The sequence below is a fragment of the Epinephelus fuscoguttatus genome, linkage group LG15 (assembly GCF_011397635.1).
Source record: "Epinephelus fuscoguttatus linkage group LG15, E.fuscoguttatus.final_Chr_v1".
Classification (NCBI taxonomy): domain Eukaryota; kingdom Metazoa; phylum Chordata; class Actinopteri; order Perciformes; family Serranidae; genus Epinephelus; species Epinephelus fuscoguttatus.
Genome location: NC_064766.1, coordinates 14,810,781 through 14,827,378, shown reverse-complemented (window position 1 = coordinate 14,827,378; position 16,598 = coordinate 14,810,781). Strand labels below are relative to the sequence as shown.

Below are 16,598 nucleotides of genomic sequence, written 5' to 3'. Positions count from 1 at the left end.
CTCTATTATTATTATTATTATTATTATTATTATTATTATCATTATCTAGCTGTTAATGTGTTGCTGATATTCAGGGGTGTCGTAGTAGGTAAGTAAGTAAGGAGGTAAGTAATTAGAGCCTAATTATATTAAAATTGGCTGAATAAATTAGTTGGAGGACTTAGCTTTGCATAAAAAAATAGTGGGAGCTCCCTGAGGCCCCTCTCACCCCTTAAAGGTGCAAAATGGTTTAGTTGGCCCCTGCAATAAATGCAGCTAGGGAAAAGTGAGTACTGGGGCACACGTCTTTATTCAAGAAAGGGAAATCTAAGAACCGAGAAAGAAAAGTACATAAAGGAAAGGGAAGGAGAGCAAACTGACACTGTAATAAAAAAAGGTGTGTAAGAGAAACATGGAACAAGAGAAGGGGCAGGGGGCCCACAGTTAGGCTACTGCATACTCACAGGGCCCAAAATTTGGTGCTCCGCCCCTGCTGATATTTAATATATCACATCGCTGACATCAGAGTTGTAATATTTGTCTGTGGGTACAGTCAAAGAGCACATAAAGTGCAGTTCTTTTTCGTTTTTAGATGTTTTCTAAAATCAGAGATAGAAATATCGAGATTTGTAATTCGCGTTTATTAGAAGAGTTACGTCAGTTGCCCTTACATCACATCCGCTCTTTAATTTTCCCGGAAGTAAACCAAAATAAAACAGCTGGGAAGGCGCTTTGCCTCTTTACAGAACCCCAGTTGTTTGATAAAGGTCGACATTTGCTCCTACTGTGTTTTAATTTTCGCTCGACAGGATGTCTTTTCCTTCCTCTTTCGGTACGCAGGTCGCCGCCATCATGGATGTGTTAGCGAAAGCTGCGGTGGCCGAAATAACGAAGCTGGTGGAGGACGGGAGTGTGGTTCTGCGCCTGGAGATGTGTCGGAGGGACAATGAGATTCAAGAGCTCAAAAGAAGTTTGAAAATGATGGAGGTTGAACTCAGCAACGCTCAAGAAGCAGCCACGACCCGAGCTACTGAGGACAAACAGATCCAAACAGCAGCCGGGAGACAGACTTCCCGAAAAGGTGAGCAACAACTGGGGTAATCTCGCTGCGCACCAAACCTCGTTCAAAAACGCTGAAATTCTGGTTTCTCTACCTTATTAAGTTCCACTTTTGCATGGTAGAACATAACTTAAGTTTCTCAAGGATTTTGATGGGTTCCTGTTTAATTCGGCATAAAAATACACCACTTTTTTCCACGCAGTCTGTACAGTACAAAGTACACATTTCTTCATATCAGTACATTTAGACACTCATTGTTTTTTTTTTTTTCATTTTATCTATAAATTGCCAAACCCAAAGTGTTTCATTTGGGATAGTGATTTCAGAGGACTAACTTAGTTAATTAGAAATTCATCTGTAGTTTTCAGAGAAAGTAATGTAATTTTTCTGCAGATATGGACACCTTCCAGTAAACACAATAGGTAAATAGCCACGGGCCTGTACTGTCCCAATGAATAACAGACAGGGTTCCCATGCAAATGAAGTGCAATGAAACGATCAGTCAAACCTCAAATGGTGGAAAACAACATGGAAAATCGGATGAAAATGTAGCCGAAAGCAGGGGTTCTGGGTTCAGCCCTTTTTATGGTCAGCAGAAGTAGTTTTAATGACCCTTAATTAAAGCACAAGCAGTATTAAGTGGGCTTCAGGCCTTACAAAGCCAGACTAAGTCACTACAGCTTTAATTCTGTTTAGAGGAGTAGTTAGACCAAGCACATACTTACTTTGTCATTACAATGTATGGAGTGTAAAACTGTTTTAGTATCAACACAAAGTCCCTACAGCAAATTCATTGGGGATTTTTATTGAGCAAAAGTTAATAATTTATTTGGCGCAGTGAATGCAAGCTTATGAAAACAGGGTAAAAAGATAAAGCAGTTGAAGGTGCTATCACGATGCTGTGCAATTTTTTTGCCCTGTTTCGGCTACAGTTGACCCAGGTTGTATGGTATGTTTATGTTGTTACTGTCACAACTTGGCCGTAGAGTGTCAGAATAAAGTTGTTACTAGACTAATATGAACCCTGAGATATGAAGTTATTTCAACCTTGACAAGTTGATAGTTGGACCTCAAATTTAACTAAATGGCATCTTTGTTTTTTTTGGTGTGAATATTTGAACAGTGCTATGAAGTCATATTACTGTGTGTTGTTATATTTATGGAAAATAAAAAGGAATTAACTGATGTAATTACATAGGTTGTACTTCCTATGAACATGTACTTGAGGCAGTGCCAAATAATGAGGCAGACATGGTGTGTTTGTGTTATAATTTATTTATTTGCTTTTATAGGTGCAGCAGCATTTCCACCTCAGCCAATCATAAAAAGATTTCTGTGATATTTTGATGTTTTTTTCCTCTCAATTTGTTTTTCTATCAAAGCATTTTTATATGCAAATCGAAAGCCTGACCTGAATTTTTGCAGCCAAATTAATCTCTACCTGCATTTTATTTCTGTCAGTTGCAGATGAAAAAGAAGATCAGGAAATGTGTGCTGTGTATCAGGAGCCAAAGTCTGGCCAATCACTGTGTGAGCCTGGACACGGAACAGAGGAGAGCCATGACACGAAGCCCGCAGTGAAACACGAGCCGTTAGATGGACTTGCCACCCCAGAAACGACAGACAACACTGTAACAGCAGACGTTTGCTTTGAGGCGGGAGAGAGAGATGACCTGATCTGGCCTCCTCCTGCTTGCAGCATGTTTGAGAAAAGCTCTGTTGCAATGCAGCAGCACATACAGATTTTCCCGCCTCACGCTGAGCAATATGCTGCTCATAGAAATACAGAAAGTTCCTATAGCTCGTCATCATCCGCAGCAGAGAAAATCGCAGATGATTCCTTAAGTGTGCCGATAAAAGTAGAAGTAGAGGTTCAACCAGTGTGCATGGGAAGTACCACTTCAGAGTCTGTTCATAATGAACAGTTCAGACACGCTTCACACCCTCCAGTCAGTCAGGAGCAGCGCTTGCAGTCTGCTTTACAGCAGGCTGGGCCCTCACTAGCCCCACCTCATGCACAGAGGTCCACAGCAGATACGTCAGGATCAAACACAGACTATCACATCCTCAATAGAAACAACCTGAGAGCAAAAAGGCAAATGAATGTTTGGAGAACGAATCAGAAACTGTTCATCTGCCTGGTTTGCAACAGGGGCTTCCCTCGCATGTCTCAGCTAGAAGAGCACAAGGCCTCCCACCAGCCCTTTAAACCTTTCAGGTGCCTCGAGTGTGGAAAATCTTTTACCCAGAAGACGCGGTTGAAGACGCACCAAAGTGTGCACACAGGGGAGAGGCCGTTTAGTTGCAAAATCTGCGGCAAGATGTTTTCGAGGCAGGACAACTGCCTGAGACACGAGCGGTTCCACAGTGGGCTGAAGCCCTACAGCTGTGGACAGTGTGGTAAAAGCTTCACTGTGCTGGGTAACCTCAAAATACATCAGGAGATTCACCTGCAAGGAAGATAGCGCTCAGGGACAGGGGCTCTAAGTGACTCAAGAAAGTTAGGAGAATTTGCACGGTGTACTTTGGCAGTTGTAATGCAGTGAATGCAGCCAGAAAATGTGGACCTTGTATTCCAGGTGACAAGGCAGGGTTGCTGGCAAACTCTGTGCAAAAAATGTTACCATTAATGGTGTTATATTTATGAATTTTTATAACGAGTGTACTGAAATGCAGACTCATCTTATTGCCCAACCATACCCCAAACTCACACTGTTTGTAGCTTGGCTATCTGCCATTACATGACCGATCCAAATTAAATCCACTGTCTTTGTCAGTGTCATAAAATGTAGTGCCTCCGCTACCAGTTAAATGAATTCAGTCACAGCGGGCTGCCAGCTCAGTTTTTCCTCTGGGCTCTGGTAGCTTACATAATCATTTTTCCAATTAGTTCCACAGAGTTTCAGAAAAAGACAGAACAGGTATCAGGCCAGTACTCAGTGTCTGCAGATGTCCTCAGGAGAGAAAAGGTTGGAGCTGTGCATCCCTAGTTTTTCCAGTTTCAGCATTATCGCACTGTACTGAGAGGTATTTCAGTGCCTTGGACATGTCACGGTATCCTCTCCCTGATTGGTACGTTTTTTAATGTTCCTTGGTCTTCATAATGTGGGACATCTCCAGATATGGACATTGCATTTAACCTAAAATTACATGTCACACTTTGATTACACACAAATCATGTTAATTCAACTTAATATGTGGCCTCTAAAAACAGCAGGGCGATTGATGATTTAAATGTGTCACAGTAAAAGGAATGTTGGTGTTTGCCTATGCAGTAATTTATTATCAGTAGAGATTTGTTTTATATTATATTAAAGTTTGTTCATACTCTCTTTTTTTTCTCAGTTTTGTCTCAAAGGTTCCAACTTAAATGTCTTGTTTCCCCTGTGCTTTTAAAATGTCTTTGTTTATATAAAAATATATATAATTTTTAAAAACATATACAAACAAAATACTTAGAATTTTAAATAATTCTATTAATATATAAGTATGCCTGCTTATTTTTTCTCCAAACGTATAAATGTGTCTATTTATTTTATATTGTTTATTTTATTTATTTAATTATTTCCTCATCTTTGTTTTAATTATGAACTTGTTATGAGTTAGTGAGTATAGCTGAATCAAATAATATTTTGTTGTGAGAAAAGGGGACTTAAAAAGGTCTTAAAAATGATAATAAAATAAGGTAATGATTGTCAGACTACATTCACTGTGTCTCAGTGTGTGGGGACTTTTAATACACGGTGTCTGAAACAGGCCAGTTCACAATGCTGTTTGTAAAGGGTGGCTCAGACTCAAATTTCCTTAAGTAAACTGTAAAACCAGTTGGCCTTACAGTGCTACTTTTGCATTTTGTTTGCTAAAATAAGTTGTGCTTTTACTGAAAAGTAAAAGATAAATAATTAGAAGAGAAACAGAAACAATACAAGAGCAATTAAACTTAATTTACCCTCTCAAGCAAAGTGACAAAGTGTCATGTAACTGGAGGTGTTCAAACTGTTTATATTCTGAGCACTTCAGGATCAAGGCCTAAAAGTTGAACTTGACGGGTCATTGTTGACCTTTGAAACAGCAGCTGACAACATCTCTATTCACTCACTGAACTTCAAACTTAACTCAGCTTTTGAAAATTGACTTTAAATCTTGAAGAAAGCTAAAGTATACAAATTCCTTAAGTTTATACAAAGAAATCTATGCACTGCATGATGGCAGTTTTTTCCTATAGAATATCTTCTTACACCCCGGCTTTATTTGTTTTTATTTTTATTCATTTTGACAGGGGTGATACATAGACTACAGGCATTATTACACTTAAATTAAATGCAACCAATGCAATGTATGTAGGACTTCTAGCTGTATCTAATCTGCAGCCCGTGTTTAGGTTTAAGGGTAACATATAGTAGTAGTATAGTGTAATAAAACAAACACTATGGAAAATTTTACCCAATTACCTAAAACATAAATTAAAAAAAACAAATTTATAGTTTACGGTTGCTTGGGTTATTGCCTGTGTGTTTTAAACTACTACAGTGTCTGCATATTCTTTTTTAATTTTGAACAAAAAACTGGGCTAACCTCGGAAGTGCCTCTGTAATATGCTTTGCGCCTTTCAACCTGTATTTACGGTATCCATGTCATCACTTCCGTTAAACGAGAACTTGTGTTTATTCTTTGTACCAATTAGCTGCAGCTAGCTGAAAGCGGTACACTATAAAACCAACACCGAGCTAACCTAGAAGCCTAGCTGTAGTTTGTGTACAGTCGGCGGCTTCAGCAATGACCTGTCTCGGTTAGTTAGTGGGACTAAGTTAACAGGCACTTTTCTCGTTTTAAAGTTAAAGCTTCCTTGCCACTTTGTTGGTGTTTTCTTTAAACAATGTTGAGCAGCGTTGCTCTGCGGGCTCAGATTGCCTCCATCATCGATGCCTTGTCCAAAGCAGCCGTGGAGGAGATCACCAAAGTTGTGGAGGATGGCATGGTGGTACTGCGGCTGGAAATGTGTCAGGGTGAAAATGAGATCAAGAAGCTGAAGAGCAACATAGAGGTCCTGCACAACGAGCTGAGAGCACTGCAGGGGAGGGTGACCCTGCGACCTGACAGCCGTGGGAGAGATGGTGAGATGGACCTCACACAGATAGACCTAAAACACACTTTACCTAACCTGTTATCCCTGTAAACTGACAGGGATGCACTCTCACAGTACTCCTTACTGTTACACTGATGTAGGGCACAGTAGGACAGGACTTATTTGGCACTGATATGCACAAACCTCTGCTTCCTTTACACCCATCTGACCTTGTTTGCCTTTGAGATCCTTAAACATTTCTGCTTGTTTGTCTGCCTGCAGGGGATTGACTAAATAAGCACCTTTTAAAGCAGGACCTGCACACTGAAGTAACTTGCTCACATTTATTAACAAGGCTGTAAAGGTGGTTGAATGCTGGCTGCACTGTATCTGCTTCTGGCAGTCAGCTGTACATGTGACAGCTCCAAAGATGCCTCGACAAAGAGAAACAGCAATAATTTGTTAAACTGATAGAGAAACAATGGGTGTATCCACAGTATTTGATGCTGATACAGTCAATCTTTGTATCTTTACACTAGCAGCTTCATTTCAATTCAATCAATTCAATCAATTTTATTTATAAAGCCCAATATCACAAATCACAATTTGCCTCACAGGGCTTTACAGCATTCGACATCCCTCTGTCCTTATGACCCTTGCAGCGGATAAGGAAAAACTCCCCAAAAAACCCTTTTAACGGGGAAAAAAAATGGTAGAAACCTCAGGAAGAGCAACTGAGGAGGGATCCTTCTTCCAGGACGGACAGACGTGCAATAGATGTCGTACAGAACAGATCAGCATAACAAATTAACAGTAATCCACATGACACAATGAGACACAGAGAGAAAGAGAGAGAGAGAGAGAGATGCAGGTAATGACAGTAGCTTACAACAACATTAATGAAAGTAATAATATTATGATTATAGTTCTGGCTACTGCGGTACAATATGTTGAAAGTATGTATTAATATCTGGCAGTATACAAGTGTGACAATAGTCATATGTGTATAATAACAGTAGAAGTATGACTAATGACTAATGATAACAGCAGCAGCAGGAGGCATCTGGCAGGACCACGGCAGCAGCACAACCACACATGTCACGCTATCCAGGCACCGCTGCGATATGAGTTAATCTGAGAGACAGTGGAGCACAAAGGCTCCGGAGGAGAAGTTAGTTAGTGACATTTCACGATAGTTTAAATAACTTATGTGCTTACTTTTAATTTTTATGTCATTTTGACTACCCTGTGAATCTGTCTTCTGTGTATACTGCTTTTAATCCTGTCCTACCTCTGCCAAACTTGAGTGTGACAGGGGCATTGCTATGAATTGGAGATTGCTTAGGCCCCACTCTTCCTTCTCGCATATGTACATCTACTCAACAAAAAATTAAAACATGCCCTCATGCATCAAAGGGGCTACACCTGACATTTTATACCAATATATCAAATGACTGCAAAAGAGGTCACTTGTCATGATGAATCTTCAGAGGAATATTTCATAAATCTCCAGTTTTATGGAGCTTTATACTACGTTTTATCTTATTGTTTAGCTGTTAAATTACTGTTCTAGTTCACTCTCTGTGCTGTCATAACATAGTTTTCAGCAAGAAAACTCTTAAAACCCCTCAGTACACTGCCTTCCCAGCACCAGGCAACAGACAGACACAGTCAGCGACTAGCAGATTAACATAGTGGAGCATTTAGCAGCTATAATATATAGGAGTGAAGTTTTCCAAGTGGACACAAACACCAACTCAAAGGTTCAGTGTGTAGGATTTAGGGGGATATATTCGCAGAAATGGAGTACAGTATATTAAGTATATTTTCTTTATTGTACAGTCACCTGAAATAAGAATTGTTGTGTTTTCGTTATCTTAGAATGAGTTGTTTTTATCTATATAAGGGGTGGTTCCTCATCTACGGAGATCACCATGTCGCACTTGGGGGTGTAAGTCAACAGTTTCATCACAATGCAATGTTCTATACATTCTTTGGACAACGATACAATATTTCCTGATGTCACAAAGTCTGCCACAATATTATTTTGATTTGATTCAATTCAGGGCCCTGAAATCAATATGAGACGTTATCAGTAAATATTCTCTTTTTCTTGGCTGCTTGCCAGTGTGTCTGCCTGGCATCAGGCAGCTAGCACTGTTTGGATGTTTAGGAATAAGTTGTGCTTGGACAAAAACTGTGGCAGAGAGGTCATGGGAATTTCAAAATAAAGAAAACAAAGAAATATCTTAAAGATGATGATACTGATTTTTTTCACTTTGCACTGAAAATATTGGATCATCGCCCATGTATCGATCCAGGTCGTTGTATCATTGCACTCCTGAGTTGCACCGCTAACATCAGAAAAACACTGATTTCTGCATTATTCAGCGATTTCCTGGTTTAAATCAGCTGGTTAATTTGTTTTGGAGAGAAAGAGACCTCAGCAAATATTTCAGCTTCTGGTAAAAACCTTCTGAACAACAAACATTTTAGTTTACTGCAACCTGCAATCCACACCAGTAGATTCCAGTAAATCCCCCTAAATCTTATACACTTTTAAATGAAAGCAAATGTTGCTCAGTCACTGCTGGATGATTAATATGCCAACAGTTGTGTCAGATCATCTTAAAAAAATGATCTTATGTCACTATTGCGTCAGTCATAGCCGAAATGTCATAAAATCTCGGTTTCAGGCACTAGCTGTTATATTTCTAACAGTGGTCTTCTGTTTTTATGATTGCACAACAGTTATGTCACTTTTTTTTTTTAGAAATTGTTATGTAACTGATTTCAGATTTCACCAAAACTTGGTTTCAAAACAGAAATGGTTCAAAATTAAAGTTTGAGATAGTCATACGATTGAGGATCACAAAAGGTGTGTTATTAGTGTGCTTTGCTGGTGTGGTGTAAATTAAGTTACTGACCAATGTATATAAACACATTTAATTATGACATTAAAACATTACAATTTGACCTGCCTTTTAAAAAACATCTTAATCACTGCCTTTCCACAGAGAGTCAGAGTGACGTTCGTGATGAGAGGACCTTGCTTGAAAAGGGGCACGCTGATAAGGACCAAAACGGCGTGTCCGTACCTGAGGTGCAGGTGAAATGTGAACCCGTGGAAGAAGGAAGTGAGGAGGCTGCAGGACAACCTGACCAGCTGAGGGAAGAGTCGGCCACGTATGAAAGGGACAGTGCACAGTGGAGGCAGACAGCACAAGCTCAGACAGGATGCAACAACTCAGATTATTTAAATTTAGGCCAGAACTCCTTGTCGTGTGTTCCTGAATCGTCTCTGGACACGGGACTGGCTGTGCCCTGCAGCAGCTCTGGTGTGTTTCAGCAGAGCTCATTCAGCCGCGGGCTGCTGGGTTACAGTCAGTATCGTAACTTGTACAACACGGTGCGGAGGAGGACGGTGAAGAGGTTAATGTTCAAAAAGGGCTTCATCTGTCCGTATTGCGGTAAATGTTTTGAGCGTTCTGGGCACCTGGAAAGGCATAAGAGGATTCACACTGGTGAGAAACCTTATCTCTGCGAGATATGTGGGAGACGGTTTAATCAGAAATGCAGCCTGAAGGAGCACATGAAGATTCACAGAAGATGTAAGTACAAGACTTTATTTTCTAAGCAAACGCTGCAGGAAAAAATGAAGAAGTCCTCCCTTTTGTCAGCAGCTGCTTTGAGAGTTGACCCTGAGAAAAGCATTTTGTCCACTGACGCTTGTCATCAGGAAAGAGTGAAAGACTTTTTTAAGTATGAGATTAGATCTACCTGCAAAGCAGGGTGTTGCCCCCAAAGAGTCTCTGCACTTAGGCATTATTCTCATAAATGTCTGAAAATAAATTTTAAAATGAAGAAATTCTTCCCTCTGTTTTGCAGCTCAGGGCGGTCAGGAGCCTTGGCTGGGGAGCTGGTGGGGATTAGTGTCTCCATCAAGGTCTCTTCAGCAGAGCAGGATTAGGGAGGGTCTCAGGGTCGTGGGGGCTCAAACCTGAATGTCTGGGATCACTGTAAATACTTCCCTTGGACCTTCAATAACATGTGTGTCTGTCCATAGAAAAAAATTATGTGGAGAAGTAGTAAATGTATCTCCTCACTTGAAGGACCTCCAGGTCTCCCCAACATTGTGGTAGCCACTTGCACTCTTCTATGTGGTATTTTTGTCCTCTGTCTTGCAGTCTTAATTCACTTGACAGTTGAAAGTCTCTGGCTGCGACATTCCTCTGTGTCACAGCAAGCAGAGAAAAACTCTGTGGTTTAGGCGAGACAAGAGTAAAAAGGGGGGGATGGTGACTTAAAAGTGCCCCGCTGACAGCTGTGTTCGCCTGGCTGGCCGGTCTTTTATATCCTCTCTGCTTCCCAGGGGCAAGACTCATTGGATATTAATTACTGGGGTCACATCTCAGTTCATATTCATGCTGACATTTCTGCAGGACGAAGTGGCGACAGACAGATTTACCTTTATCCATGATTTTTCCCATCAGTGGTGGTGAATCCAAAATGCCTTCACACATTTCCTTTCAGATGGTTTGGTATCATGATTTTGGTCGAGCTAGTTTTTTCTGTTTTGTGTAATCGAAGAGAACTTGAAGAGCCTGATTTGCTGAGGACAATAATGCATGACAGTAAGAAGCTTTTGACTTCGTAGATGTGGGTGCTAAAGTGCATATGACGACTTCTTTCTACTCAAACAGGTGTTCAGCCCACACCACTTGAGATCGAGGTGTGTGAACAGAAGCAGATTCCTGAGGTGAATCCATGTGCTGATACTCTTCGCCCCAAGGAAGAGAGCCAGGTGAAAACTGAGGATGGCCTACCTAAGAATGAGGACATTCTCCCAACACCCATACACATCAAATCTGAGCCTGCAGAGGAGAATATAGCACAACCGCTGTTTCATGGAGGCAACGAGCAGACAAGGGAAGGAGGGGAGGACTTCGCAACATTCGAGAGAGACAGCCAGCAGTGGATGCACAGGTTACAAGGACAAAACAACACGGACATCAGCAGTACAGAGTATATCAGCAGCTCGGCGCACAGTATGACGTCTTTCCCAGGAATAGCACAGTTACTGCCACCACCAATCGAAGCTTCTTGTAGCACGTTCTCCTTTCCAGGGAAACCATATGGGGAGCTCAAAAACAGCATGATGTCTCAAACACCATATGGATCCTCAGACACACTTATGATATCAAGTGAAGCAGGCTTGCATGGTATGGCAGGAGCCACACTGAATCACCACCGACAGAGAGGATGCAGGCCATTTCAGGTGATCAAACCAAAGAAATGCTTCGCCTGCTCGTACTGTGGCAAAGTCTTCGAGCGAGCTGGACACCTCGAGAGACATTTACGAATTCACACTGGGGAGAAGCCGTATGGTTGCCATATCTGTGGGAGGTGCTTCAATCAGAAGAGTAGCCTCAAGGGCCACATGAAAACGCACAGAAATGGTAAGAGAAAAACAGTGTCATTCCCAGACAAGATACCAACTATGGCTGCAAGTAACAAGTATTTTCAAGGGCGTAACTTTGGTTTGAAAATTGGAGGGGACACAATAATACGGGGAGTGAGGGGGTCTTCCCCCCAGGAAAAAAAATTGCATTTTGAATCTATTTCCTGCATCTTTACGTAAATTTTGGGACTATGGTAACAGAAACAAAATCCAGGAAATAATTAAGTTGGTCATTATGCTAAATTCTGCCAGTATAGTATTAAGTATGCCAAATATGCTGCTCTTCTGTGGCATTTTTGGAGTATAGAAGAGCAAAATCGCCAGATTAATTCACATCCTCAGCCAGGATCTGATGGCTGGCCAAATAATATTAAGCATGATTATTGTGGTCAAAAAAATAAAATAAAAAATCAGTTTTGAAGGGGTATTTTGAAAACTGGTAATTACACCTCAGATCATTGTTAATATTAGTAATTTGTATTATTTTCTTGATTAATTGATCACTCAATTCATCCGTAAAGTGTCAGACAATGGTAAATAAATACCCGACACATAAACCTAGTCCAAGTTGCCATAATCAATTTGCTTGTATTGTTCAACCAACATTCTGATATGCAAAATGTGTACGATATTAGTTAGCATTGAGGACCAAGAAACCCAACAGTTATTTACATCTGAGAAGTTGGAAACAGAGGATTTGTGGCATTTTTGCTTAAAAAAAAAAAGACTTACTACCTCCAAAGGTGTCACACAGGGTGGGTTTTCTAAACTTAAAAAAAATAGGACAGACATATTTTCAAAATTGGCATGTCATGATACAGAGCTCTATATGAAAAAATACTAAATCAAGAGTAAACTTAAGCCAACTTATAGTTGTAAAATATTCATTTTTAACTCCAGCATTTACTAGAACCATACCGTGCACACAAGCACCACTGCTTTATATGAAAGCACAAGAAGCTCAAGTTCATCTGTTAAAAGTATTTGCTCATTTAATTCTTTTGCCTTTTTTTCTGATAAGGGGAGAACACCGAGGTGCTGGAGGCACATCACCTGATGTTTACAATGCCTGATAATCAACCGTTGAAGAACCTGGCAGAACCCAAGCCCGGACTGGCAGTTTTAGAGGAACACTTACTGGGCACCACATACAGCGAGGCAGGTGGTGAGCAAACAGTGATGGTGAAACTGGAGCCAAATGGGGAGGATTTTCAGACTCTAAGTCAGGCAGGGGCTGATAACAGCACAGGAGCACCAGATCAAAGTCAGCTGTGGACATCTGGGATGGAGAGGAGTGGTGATACTGAACAAACTGTCTGTGTACTTTTACATGATGTCAAGTATCACCTCAGTCCTGCTGTTGGAGAAGCCAGTGAGCAGCAGGGATATACATCACCAATAAGGGATCTGCCTTTTCTAGACACCAAAGAAAAGGAAGAAATGATGCACAGTGATCAGTATTCAGTAATGCAATCAAGAAGCTCCGATATGACTTTAGCGCCTGAGCTGCAAGATCAACATATTGCGCCAGAGGTGGCTGTGAGTGAGTACACAGCTGTGAGTGACAGGACTCATGAGGGAGGTGTGTTTGAATTTAATATGACTGCCTCAGGCAACCATGCGGACAGCTGTGGCGAGGACGCCACCAGGCAAAATTGCTTTATATGCTCAGCTTGTGGGCAAAGCTTTGATAGTTTCAGTCTATTTCAGAGGCACCAGTGTAAAAATATCACAGCGCAATCCTTCAGCTGTGAGATATGTGGTAAGGTATTTAATCAGATGAGCATCCTGAAGTTGCACCTTAAACTGCATGTAGAATAAAATTATCTGTGATGCACACAAGGAAAAATACTCTAGATGATTCTCCAAGGAGCTTCATCACATTCAGTCGTAACACAAGTGCACAAGTTAATTTATAACGGTTGACGAATCAATGTAACATATAACTAAATACAGAAATGAATACTTGACGTCCTAAAACTTCCAACAGCTAAAGCTTAAGAACAAAAGGCATTCGTTTTTTTTAATATTCAGTACTACTTAGGTCCAATCTTTCAAGTACTTTGCACCAAATGTTTTCCTGCTACTTTGACCTTCTCCATCTTCTCATTTATAGAAGACTTTTTTTTTTTTTTTTTTTTTTTTTTAAAGATGATTGATGATTGTTGGCTTTAACTGTTGCTCCTTGCTTGCTTGAAGCTGGCCAGAGCTTTGGTGTGGCTTTTATAATGACTCAAACTACTCAGAGAACCCAAACAGTGTCAAGTGTTTGAATTTGCAATTAAAGCCGCCACATTTTCGGTTACTCAGACTGATAACTAGTTTTGCTAAATTATTTCAATGATACTTGTCTTTATTTTGAGAATGGTAATGGCCAAATAACATGAGAACGTGATTACATGCTGATTATGTTGCCTACTGAACCATTGTGTTTTTGCTGTTTTCACAGTTCAAAACCAGCCCAAGTCAGTTTGGTCTATCAAGAAAGTATGGTGTGTCATCACTATAGACTGTAACTCCACCTTTTTCTGTCCAACTAAACGAACCTCACCTTCTCTTTTTGTTTAGAGACATTTATTTTAAGATACGTCCTTTAAATAACAAGTAATGAGAAATAATTTTGCACTGTAACTGAATTTCCTGATTGGAAACACATCAACATGCTTTTTTATCACCGAGGATATGCTGTTAGCATATTTTTTGTTCTTTAGTGTGAGGTAGGCTGTGATGATATTTGAAAAATATCAATATATTTTTTTGGCTAAACAATATTTAGTGATCTGGCTGAATTGGAACAAATTACAGTATGCATTATCGACAAAAAAAATTAGTACAGTTTTTCAGTGGCACCCCCAGAAATGTTTCATAGGGGTGGTCAGATGGAGCCACTAAAAATCTTGGGGTGGCACACCAAAACCAAAAGCCTTAGCTGAATTTTAGGAATACCATAATGCTGTTTGAGTATATAGGCTAGTAGAAAACTATGTGAAGAGGCATCGCATACTGATATACTTTGGTTTCTTATTTTACAGTTAATGTTACTGATGATCTGATGTGCACAGACAAATAGAGCTAACATGTTGAGTTCCACAACAGTCCCATAAAATGGGTACCGTTGTTAGGTTTATTGCTCTTCAGATAGGTTAGTTGTCCTTTTCCTTAAAAAGATACATACATACATAGAGATATATACAGCTTTAGTTTGAAGGAGTACATTGATTTTAAGGAGCAAAGTTTCTCAAGTTTAGGGAGAATGGTTGGTTCCCATAGAACCCATTTTCATTTAGATATTTTGAGGTGAGAGTTCAGGGGACCTCTTTAAAAATCGCCATGCCAGTTATTCCCTTGTCAAAGTTTAGCCAAATTTTCAATCTTTTCTTAAGCCTTCTTGCCATCAAGCTATGGTAAAATGGTTGGCACCAGTGGATGCCTTAGATGGTCTAGGTTCACAACATACCACTTCCTTCGCACTAGCTTAAAAACTGAACGCACCACAGCCTCACCCACGGGGTCCAATGGGGTGGCCAACAATTGTATCGGGGGGTCATGGCCCCCTGTGACCACGCCTTGGGGGTGCCACTGCAGTTTTCTTTTTTAGTTAGATTTGTTAATGTGCCATTGTTAAGGGAAATGTGAAATCAATCAGTTTCATCAAGCTTTGATAAGGCAGTGACCATATTATACTATGACACACTTTTGTGACGCGGTTCCACATCAGTATACTAAAATATGGAATAATGCCTGGTTTTTCTTTCACGGAGGATACAGTGAGGGTACTACTGTTTTTTTTTTTAAGTTGAAGACATTGTTAAAAAATTTACAGAGATGTGTACTGTTGATAAAAGAGATGAACAGCAGTGTCTTTGTTTTAAGTTGAATCAAGCAAACCCTATCCTCATAGAACAATGTGCTGTATACCTCAAGATACCATTGCCTTGAAGGCTACATGCAAATATTTCTGATAATGTTGGCTCAATATTCTGCTGGTTAAGTCTTTCAAATAGCAAATTTAAAGCAAATGTTGACAGGCCAGGATTTCAAATGTACCAGGTGTCCCACTAATGATAATACGGTGATAATTTTCATGGAGAAAGGGAGAGGACTACAAGAAGTTAATGCTAAATCATATGCAGGAAACTTTTGCATTATGTGAAACTTAAGAAACATCAAATACCTCAGTGATACACAGGGTACTCATTATAATCATGTATTTGGAAAAAGACGTAATATGAAGTCTCTCTTTGGTTGTGTGTTCCCTTGGACTGATATTTATTTTTTGGAAGATTTATTCTTTATTTAATTTTATTTTATTTTTTAACAATGTATACCCGAAGTTACTGACATTGGTTATCAGATAGAACGTATGATGCATTAAGCATTAAGCATGTGGAAAGCTGTAATATAAAAAGCCATTAAACTGGTTGAGTAAATTGTTGGTTCTGAATGAATGGCGCACTTTGCATTTGTTTGGAGCAGGTGGCTGGACCTGAAGAGGTCATTAAAATAGTTTGACATAACTAACCCTCCAGCTGAGCCCACAAGAAGGGCACCTGTCTAGGGCCAATACGGTGACACAAAACCCTTTACAGTACAGTGTGATGAGTGCCTACATATTTCACATGGGAATGAAATCCCTAACCCCACCACTGCAATGTTTTTTCTTTTTCTTTTTTTAATTTAAAATGTTCACTGATGAATAATTGTCAATCTAACACCCAACTGTCGCATGATTCACAGACATCACAAGTTTATCACAATTTACAGGATGCTAGATTATGTTTCAAAAGATGAATGAAAAAAAAAAACAGTTTGTCTTTGTTTAGCTTTTTGTATTTTCAAATACATTAAAAACTAAGTTTATCACTTGTGGAGTCCAGTACTCTGGTTATTTTAATAACAGTGTAAATAAATCATTGTTTGATGTTAATATTTCCTGCACCATTTCCTCCTCCTTTGCTGTCTCTCACCTCGCATCCTTTTCTTTCAGGATTTGCACATTTGCAGAAAAGATTTGTGATTCACATAAAACAGAA

General features: G+C 39.9%; 2 protein-coding genes across 3 annotated transcripts; both read left to right on the top strand.

Moving 5' to 3' along the window:
- Positions 1-685: 685 nt before the first annotated feature.
- Positions 686-4,728, top strand: LOC125901944 (zinc finger protein 568-like). 2 transcript variants are annotated; one of them, XM_049597986.1, is made up of 2 exons: positions 686-1,060; positions 2,507-4,728. In XM_049597986.1, exons 1-2 carry the CDS (start codon positions 790-792, stop codon positions 3,502-3,504), a joined length of 1,269 nt encoding a protein of 422 aa, XP_049453943.1. In that variant the 5' UTR covers positions 686-789; the 3' UTR covers positions 3,505-4,728. The 2 variants fall into 2 exon arrangements, with proteins under 2 accessions (XP_049453943.1, XP_049453942.1); XM_049597985.1 differs by having other exon boundaries at positions 2,501-4,728.
- A 994-nt stretch (positions 4,729-5,722) lies between these two features.
- LOC125902494 (zinc finger protein 181-like) lies at positions 5,723-16,325 on the top strand. Its single transcript, XM_049598876.1, has 4 exons — positions 5,723-6,153; positions 9,122-9,715; positions 10,808-11,563; positions 12,587-16,325. The coding sequence occupies exons 1-4, from the start codon at positions 5,916-5,918 to the stop codon at positions 13,384-13,386; spliced, it is 2,388 nt and encodes a 795-aa protein (XP_049454833.1). The 5' UTR covers positions 5,723-5,915; the 3' UTR covers positions 13,387-16,325.
- Positions 16,326-16,598: the final 273 nt, after the last annotated feature.